The sequence below is a fragment of the Glycine max genome, chromosome 3 (genome assembly GCF_000004515.6).
Source record: "Glycine max cultivar Williams 82 chromosome 3, Glycine_max_v4.0, whole genome shotgun sequence".
Lineage (NCBI taxonomy): Eukaryota > Viridiplantae > Streptophyta > Magnoliopsida > Fabales > Fabaceae > Glycine > Glycine max.
The window spans coordinates 38,095,746-38,105,249 of record NC_016090.4 but is presented as its reverse complement, the minus strand read 5'-3'; the positions used below and the strand labels follow the sequence as shown (position 1 = coordinate 38,105,249).

The window sequence follows — 9,504 nt, the reverse complement described above, 5'->3', positions numbered from 1 at the left end:
TTTCACTTGAATCAATAACATTTTAGTAACGTGTCTTAATTTAAATAATTTTGTTTATAATTTCTCTTAATTTTAAAGGTCTTTAAATAATTTATTCATGTTTTATATATTATTATTTTTTTGAAATATCACGTTATTGGTGTGAAGTATCAAATGAAACTCAGTTACACTGCAATGCAACATTTTGATAAATATTTTCTTTACTTATAAATTTTATTCAAATTTAAAAATACAATGCGAAAAGACTTGTTAATTTTGATTATAATTCTTAATCTTGTGCTATCAAGTCTAACTAAAGATGCGTTAGGGGTGGCTATACGAACCAGTTTGGCCCATTTAAGGTCCGATGATAATTATTAGGCATATGTTCATTTGAATTACAAATAACACAATAATTATCTACTTTTCCTAAATTTTTGCTTTAGTTTAGCCTCGATTTAGTTAGGAAATAAAGTTTTATAGAATCCTAGGCCATAAATAAAATTTTAATCCTTTTCTCGTAGTTTTTACTTTTTTTCAAGGCTTTGGATCACCAATTGAAGATGTCATTCACGATGCTCGCCTACGAGCTATGCTTATCCAGTGAGAGTAATCGTGCAAACAAGGTCACATCACAGCCCAAGAGAGAAGGAGAAGTGTCAAGTCATCATAAGAACTCGTCCAGTGAGTAAAGGTCACTGAGTGAAAAAATAAATTTAGAATTTCAATTGTTAAAGAATTTCGAAATCACATTTGAAGTGTCTTTTGGAATCCGTAAAGAACTCGCCTGGTGGGTATGTCTTGCCTAGCGAGTAAACCGTACCTTGCAGTGACAAGACAAAGATCTTGAGCCCGATATAAAAGGGCATTCTTTTGGGATTGCCAAAAGGGCATAAACCATGGGGTGTGTGTGGCAACTGAAGCTCCCATCTATCTTCATCTTTCATTTTTCTTCATTTTCTTGCTTCCAATTTGTAATTTCGATTCCTCTCATGACAATGTGAAACTAGTTTATCCTTTGTTGGGGAATTGGTGTACGAAGTTTACTTGTGTTTATGATTTGATTATCTTAGCTTTAATTCTTTGTTTTTATTGTCATCAGGAAATGCTTGAAAATTAAGTTTTGAAAATTAAGGATGGAGGAATGTTTGTTAGTATCATTAGTGGTCAATCATATGAACATGTTTCATAATTAAACTGTCATTGAGAAATGTTTTTTGACTAAAATTTAAAAATGGTATCTGATGGGCATTATGTCTAGGGATGAAATAACATTTGTTAGTCTTGATAAACCTTTGTTTTTGAATCCAAATGGTTTAGCTTGACTTGCTAAGGAATTAGGAGTTGAGTTAAACAACTTAGGCTCTTTTACAGGAGGAATCATTGTTAGAGCACTATAGTAAATCAAGATTGCATTAGAGTGAACATTGGGTAAAGAAAACATTTATAACTACTGAGATTGTTAGTTTAGTGTAGTAAAATCCTCAACACTTCATTTAATTTCCATTTGGCTCCTTTTGCCCACCTTTTATTTGTTATTTTTTTAATCATCTTATACAAGACCAAAATTATCCTTTGTGTAGTTGTTGAATCTGTATAAATAGCTTGATACAAACAAGTTCTTATGGATATGGTACTCGAACTTATTATTTTATACTATTTGCATGATACTTTGGTTACTTGTCAAGGATTTATCATCAAGCAAATTGGCACCTTTTTCGAGGATTTGTTTCTTGTATTTGGCAATTTGTGCTATTTTCATATTCTAGGCATTGATTCTTTATTCTTTTATTTATTACACATTAGTTTGTTTTATTTTGTTAGCGAACCCCATCTTTAGAAGAGTCGAATAAGCTTGGTTCGCGAAATAAATGGACTATTTTTTAAGTTTGGTGTTCAGCCCACAAATAAATAGACCGGTTCATAGATCCAAATATTTAATTGAAAAAGTATCTTTTATTAGAAAAATATTTTTTAAAAAGTGAAAAATGTATAAAATTAAAAGAAAAAAAAATTGACTACATTTTTTAAGATAAAATTTATCACACAAAAATATACCAATATTTTAACATAATAAATTAAAAATAACGATCTAAATTTAAGATCAAAATTTTAACATAAAAATAAATTAAAAATACATTTACATTGGACTTAGGCAGATTAAACGGTAATTCACTAATTTACCAATAAAATTTGTTAGATCGATAAATTTAACAAATTCAGACTTATAAACTTGATATAATTATACAGATTAAAAAAACCATTATCTGCCCAATCCACACTAATCTGCATGCTTAACGGGCCGGTACATTTATCTGGATTCGAATACTCAACCCTTAGAATGCATACACTTGAGCTCAACCATTCTTACATGCAATACACATCAAACTCTCTCTTTTGAGCACTTCTTTTTCCTTATATGGAAAGAATAGTAATCGTTTTAGAGTTTAGCGGCCTTTTTGTTTCATAATTTTTTTTTACTGAAAACAGTTAATTTCAGAAGGAAAAGATTTGCTTTCACCAAACTCTGTAAAATAATTATTGCTTAACTAAAAAAATAAACTGGCAAAATAGCACCAACACCGGCAATTTTGGGGTAGAACTCACCCTATCTTTATGGTGTGCACTTGTTTTCCACGTTCCCGGAGCACATCACTGTAGAGTGAAGATTCTGAGTTTATCTTCCTCATCTCAATACTGTGCACTGTGCAATAAACAACATGGGGATTGATTAAATTTTAAAAGGTAACACGAACGAACTCACCCCAAATAATAAATAAATAACAAGAGAGCAACACTAACACTAACACTAACCAAGTTTAGTGTTTTCCCGCAAAACAACACGTGCACGTGCAAACACTCGTCTAACACGTAACACTCTCTAACCACGCTCTGATGTAAGTGGCAACAGGGGCACAGTAGTTAGTGGATTAATCTATCAATTAAATAAAACAAAAGCCATGAAACGCACTAATAAAAAAAGGAAAAAAAAAAACATCAACGACAAGGACTAAGAAGAACCGTGTATGCAGCATTATAACTACCCCATTCCCAAACACACCTTTCACTTCCTTTCTCTGCTTCTAACGCACTCTTCTAAACTTAACACAATGGAGCTTAGCAAATTGACGTTAGAGATCTTCTCAAAATTGGAGCAGCAATGGCTCTCGCACTACGAAGCATCAACCAAAACGCGCATTCTCAGCATTGACGGCGGAGGAACCACCGCCATTGTCGCCGGCGCTTCCCTCGTCCACCTCGAGGACCAGATCCGCGCCCAAACCTCCGATCCTCACGCGCAAATCACTGATTACTTTGACATCATCGCCGGCACCGGCATTGGCGCCATCCTCGCCGTCATGATCACCGCCGACGACGGCTTCGGCCGGCCTCTGTACACCGTCAGAGACGCCGTCAACTTCCTCGCCGAAAACAACCGCGAACTCTACAAGCCGAAACGCGCCGGCGTGTTCCGCCGACGCCGTAGATTCTCCGCGAGGAGCATGGAAAACACGCTAAAGCGCGTTTTCAAGAGAAAAGAGGGAGAAGAACGGTTGTTGACTCTGAAGGACACGTGTAAGCCGCTACTTGTCCCTTGCTTTGACCTCAAGAGCTCTGCGCCGTTCGTGTTCTCCCGAGCCGACGCGTCCGAGTCACCGAGTTTCAACTTCGAGCTTTGGAAGGCGTGCCGCGCCACGTCAGCGACTCCTGGCGTTTTCGCGCCCTTTCACTTCTCCTCCGTCGACGGAAAAACCTCGTGCGCCGCCGTCGACGGCGGCTTAGTGATGAACAATCCGGCCGCGGCGGCGGTCACGCACGTCCTCCACAACAAGCGCGACTTCCCGTCGGTGAACGGCGTGGAGGATCTCCTTGTTCTCTCCATCGGAAACGGAGCTCCGGCGAAGAGAATGAACAATGCCGGCGAGTGCTCTACGTCAATGCTGATTGACATTGCGCTCGACGGTGTTTCAGAGACCGTTGACCAGATGCTAGGGAACGCCTTCTGTTGGAATCGTACCGACTATGTCAGGATTCAGGTACCTCATCAATCTAACTGTCATTAATCTAACTGTTTGGTTCCCAAGGAAATGAGGAGAAAAAATAGAAATGCGAAAAAAAAAAGAAATTAGATTCAGTAAATTGAACTCCGTTTCTTGCTCACTAGTCACTATTGTAACAAAATTATTAGTTTTGTGTTTGACGGAGTTAATTGACGGTGTGTGTGATTGTGCAGGCTATCGGATTAGGAGATCAAGGAAAAGATGATGAGAAGGTACTGAACGAGAGAGTCCTTGAATCGTTACCGTTTGGGGGAAAACGGTTACTGCAGGAGACAAACGGTAACAGAATTGAGAGCTTCGTGCAACGTCTTGTTGCTACTGGGAAGACAAGTCTTCCACCTAGTCCGTGCAAGCTTCCGCCGTAAGCCTCTGGCTAACGGCGTTTCTTTATTTTTAATATTTTTGACGCAGTAGTGACTTGTATCCAAGGTTAGATTAGATTAGGCCGTGATTAATTAAAGAAGAAAAAAGGTGCTCAAGTTTTTATTTTATCTGTTGTCGGAGTGAATAGCTGTTAATAAAACTCACATGGTAGAGTTTCTCGTGATTCTTGATTTGCTCCCTTGACTCTGATTTTGACTTCTTAAGACATTTTTTCCAAATGGGGACACGACGATTAGACTTTGATAATTACCGTTTCTTTTCTGAGACATGCTTAGCTAAATGGTGATTACGGTTGCATGTGAATGTTAAGTCCCTAAAATGGCTGCGTGATTCGCGGGGTTGGGGGAACCTCCACTAGTACTAGGCTCGTGATCAATCTCTTATTAAAGAACAAAAATTTAAAAGTACTACGACGCAATCCAGGCTAAAAGGTTTGAAATTTTTAAAAAATAATGTTTTTGGTTTTATTATCACTTTTTAAAGTTTTCTAAAAAGCAATTATCCAAATTAAATAAAACAAACTTAATTAATCGTAGAAGTATAGAATACCAAAAGCAAAAGCTGTAGAGTTTTTTTTTATCGGCCAAATAAATATTATTAATAGCAGCACTAGCAGCGGTACAAGTACTGATATAATAATAAAAAAAACAATATAATAAACATACAAGTCCCATATTGCAATGGTTGGTCCTTATTTATATCACCATAGGAACAAATATGAAATAACCAAAGCAACCAGACTAGACCAACCCAACATAATAGCATGATACCATACTATACTTCCCTACTTTTATCAGTATAACCCCCTTCAATCTGCAGATCAAGCCACGTTACCACAGTTTGAGGATTAAGCTAATTATTGTTTTAATATCACCCTAATATGTTTAGTCCACTCATAGAGGGACCCTGCTGCACATTTCATCTTGGCCTTGTTCCACTGCCATGCTCGAATCATAGCTATATCACATATATTTTCTATTTTGCATCTCGCTTCATTGAATGTCATGTCATTACGTATACGGGCTAGCCATATATACCAAATCACAACTACCACACATTATTTCTCCACATGAGCTTTGCTTCCCTTCCATGTACAAGACCTCCAAATTGCCATAAATGGTTCTTAACTGTTGCATGAAGTATCAATTCATATACTGTTACAACAAAGGAGACAATGGGTGAATGTTAAAAAAAAAATAAAAAAAAACTTCAAATCCCACATCACTCAGGGTAAACACTTGAATAGTATTTCACTCTCTATATATAGAGAGTCACTTTCTTCATTTTTTTTTGTCCCAGTTGAGAAGTATTTCTTCAACTTTTCTTTCTCCCTTCCAAATCTCAGCCGATGCATTTCCGGCAAACTTTTTCCTCTTTCTGTCGCACTAAATTTTCGGTTGACTATTAGAGTGACTTTTCAAGTCATATTTTCAGGTGGCTTTAAAGTGACTTTTCAAGTCAAACGTGTAATCCTAAGAAGGTTCCCTCAATGCACTGAAAATCTTATACAGTGATTTAGGCTGTTTTATCTTGGAGATTTCGTGGTTGATAGTTTGTTTGCACAACATTGTCTGCGACTCAGCCATTAATTTATGGTAAACCGAAAAAAGATTTGGCTTGACTCTAATTTTATGAAATCCTCGAATTTTTTTTTTCAAATTTCAAGTGGGGGATTGTTAGAACAAATGAGACAATGAGTGAAAGTTTGAAAAAAAAAAGAAAAAAAAAGCTTCAAGTCCAACATCGCTCAGAGTAAACACTTGAATAGTGTTTTACTCCCCATATATAGATAACCCCTTTCTTCATTTTTTCTTGTCCCAGTTGAGAAACATTTCCTCAACTTTTCTTTCTCCCTCCCAAATCTCAACCGATGTATTTTCGGCAAACTTCTTTCTCTTTCTTTCTGTCGCACTAAATTTTCGGTTAGTTATTAGAGTGATTTTTCAAGTCATATTTTCGGTTGGCTATTAGAGTGACTTTTCAAGTTATATTTTCAGGTGGCTTTAGAGTGACTTCATACAAGAGTGTGTAATTCTAGAAAGGTTCTCTCAGTGCAGTGGAAATCTTATACAATGATTTGAGCTGTTTTATCCTAGAGATTTTGTGGCTGATAGTCTGCTTGCACAATTTTTGACAATGTCACGAAACGTCTTAAAAAAATGACATTGTCCGTGACTCAACCAGTAATTTTTTTGATTTGTCATAAATTATTCTAACAACATATACATGTATAAATATTTATTGCTAATTTTAGTTTTATAAGAAATAATAGGAAAATTAGACACTAACCAATTGTTAAAAAAGTATTTCAAATAATTTTTTTTTGGGAAAAATAAATTAAATTTCGATCTATATTTTAGTGTAGGTCTCACACCTCTAACTAAGTAATTTAATTCATAGAACTAAAGTAAGTGAAAACAACACGAAGATATTTGACATCATCAAGTAAAAAATATGATATTTATAGGTAGAGTTGTTAATTAATATATGATGGCAATTACCATCTTACATAGACAATTATCCTTGTGAAAAAATAGGAGGGGATCAAATGAAACACATGAGATCCTCACCAATGCAACTACCAAATCACACAAGTGTATCTTTCTCACTTTTTTTTCCGAAAGAAATTCTCACTTATATGTTATCTAACGTGAAAATTTTATTTCACACTTAACTCCAATACATTAGAGTATCTAATGAGGTTTTACGAGAGTTGTAAAATTTAAGAACCTGTGCGTGTAAAGTTCTATCATCGGAGTGCTTTGAGTTGCCATCCACGTGTAAGAAAGGTTTTTAAAGGATTTTTACCATTAAAACAATACGTTTTTCATAATAATAGAAAAGAGGGGAAATAACCGAATGAAATCAACAAGCAAAAACAGTTCAACGAGAAACAAATTCATAAATAGAAAATCAAACCTAATAACAAAGGAATGAATAATCAATGGATACAATCAAGTCTAGAATTTGATCATCAAAACTAGCAACAATCAATGAAGACCTTTTATCGAAACTTCTCTTGATGAACACAACTCTAATCTAATCACTGACTCCTAAACCAACCGAAGATGGTGTCAGGGAATAGAACCAAGGGAAGGAGCAAAGAGTGCATCACCATCAGGGATCTTTGCCTCCTCTCATAGCACAATCATGATTATCGTGCAACAACCACGACCATTGCTGCGCATTAAGCATGACAACATCGTTACTAATCATACACTTTGAGAAAGAAAAATGAGAATAAGAATTCTTATGTGAGAGGGTGGAGGAAAAAAAAAAGAGGAACACTCGAATAAAATGAAGGTTATGTTTGATAAACTATTTTAATTAGTTGAAAGATTTATTTGATTGTTCAATAAATAAATTTTTATTTTATTTTTATTTTTTAGTAGTTTTAAATATATTTTTTTAAATGTTATTTAAAGTAATATTTTTTAAAATGTTAATTTTTAATTTTTATTCTTAAAATATTTATTTAATTTTTTTATTATCATTTTATATTTTTAATTAATTTTATCAAATATTTATAATTTAATAAACTAACTTAAAAATTTCTACTAACATTTTAGTTAATTTTATGGTGGAAATGAATTGGACGAATAAGGAAAGGAAACCTAAATTGGAGTGAAATGAAATGATAGTGATAAATGAAATCCAAGCTAAACTTTTTGGCTCTTGCAATGTTTGTATTTTGTTTCGTCATCTCTGGGGCATGTCTTATGTGACAGTTTTGATTGCTTTTAATGAATTTGTTTTTGCTCTTAAAAAAATGAAATCAAATTATAGTAAATGAAACGAAATGCTAATTAATTATAAATATATGACACCAGAAATAGTTAAGGTGATACAAGTGAAAAACTTTGATGGTTCTAAGGGACAACAATACAACATCTCTAGCTCCTTAACTAGTATATTCATTTATATTTAAATTTTAAAATAACATCAGAAAATACACATCTAACTCATTAACTATTTTGATCACAAGTAGTAGCGTATAGTAACATTTACAAATTACAATTTACAAAAGTTATTTATGACACACCTCAAAAAGACACCTTTGGAGAATATATCAATAATTTAATGCAGCAACGAGAGTAGTCATGGAGGGCAATCTCATATTTGCATCAAACTGATATCATGAATTCATCATAAGAGACAAGGGTCTTTTTTCTCCGTGATTTGATTGCTCTCTTACAAATTAAAAGCTTACATGACGCAAATTACCTTTTCCTTTCATTAATTTTAACTTTTTCAGCCTTTCATTTATAGCATGCTCCTCTGAATTATCTTGGTCCTTCTTTTGGTAGGTGAGTTTAGTGATTGCAGTGTAGTACTACTTCTTCCCCACTGCTCTCATTGCTGGCATCACCCACCGGTTTCTTATGCCACGGCATTAAATAGCCTGTAATTTCAGCTGCTTTATGTCACTTTCTTTGTTGGTTTTTCGTTTTTTCCCTTGTGTTCTATTTTCATTGCCTTTTTCTAAGTGCAGGTTACTTTACAACAAATGTTATAACATTGTGTGGCAGAGCACATATGATATATGCTCTGCTCTGCTCCTTGTATTTCATGAATGAATTATTCGGCCCAAAGTGACGGCTCACAACATTTTTTTTTTATGAAAATATATACAATTGAAACTTAAGAGAGAAATATATAAAAAGAAGAGGAGAACAAAATATAAAATAAGAGAAGTCATGTAATAATATACAAAGAATGTGTTGAAAGAATATTCTGTAAAATTAGCATTACTTTGATTACATCCGGTAATCAAAACACATTCACGGCTTTGTTAACACTAATTGGGTTCTAGCCCTGCATGATTTAGTCAACCTATTTGATTTGATTTAGGTCCTTTTTTCTTCCTTTTTAGTTTCTAAAGCGTCTCTTCACGAAACTATCTGATGGAGATCTCAAAAGTATACATGTTTTTTTTTTAATAATCTTAAATTTATTAGTTAAGAGAAGTGTAATATTTTTTTTTCTCTCTTAGATCGCATGTATTTTTTTATCTTTTAGAATTATTACAAATAATAAATTATTTTTTTCGAGAGTTTTGATGAAATTGTATATGTATGAC

At 34.2% G+C, this 9,504-nt stretch overlaps 1 protein-coding gene and 1 long non-coding RNA gene across 2 annotated transcripts; one reads left to right on the top strand and one right to left on the bottom strand.

Annotated features, from left to right (window-relative positions):
* Nucleotides 1-2,494: 2,494 nt before the first annotated feature.
* LOC121174599 (uncharacterized) lies at nt 2,495-3,002 on the bottom strand. Its single transcript, XR_005890774.1, has 2 exons — nt 2,794-3,002; nt 2,495-2,683 (listed from the first exon to the last, which is right to left on the bottom strand). It is a non-coding gene; the product is annotated as an uncharacterized lncRNA (long non-coding RNA).
* Nucleotides 2,911-4,587, top strand: LOC100806989 (probable inactive patatin-like protein 9). The gene is made up of 2 exons (XM_003520522.5): nt 2,911-4,016; nt 4,214-4,587. The coding sequence occupies exons 1-2, from the start codon at nt 3,006-3,008 to the stop codon at nt 4,403-4,405; spliced, it is 1,203 nt and encodes a 400-aa protein (XP_003520570.2). The 5' UTR covers nt 2,911-3,005; the 3' UTR covers nt 4,406-4,587.
* Nucleotides 4,588-9,504: the final 4,917 nt, after the last annotated feature.

Excerpts from the sequence above, each read along its gene's own strand:
- LOC100806989 (XM_003520522.5), top strand. The coding sequence starts at position 3,006 with ATGCAGCATTATAACTACCCCATTCCCAAACACACCTTTCACTTCCTT. Across the intron at positions 4,017-4,213 it reads CCGACTATGTCAGGATTCAG|GCTATCGGATTAGGAGATCA; the intron begins GTACCTCATCAA and ends GTGATTGTGCAG.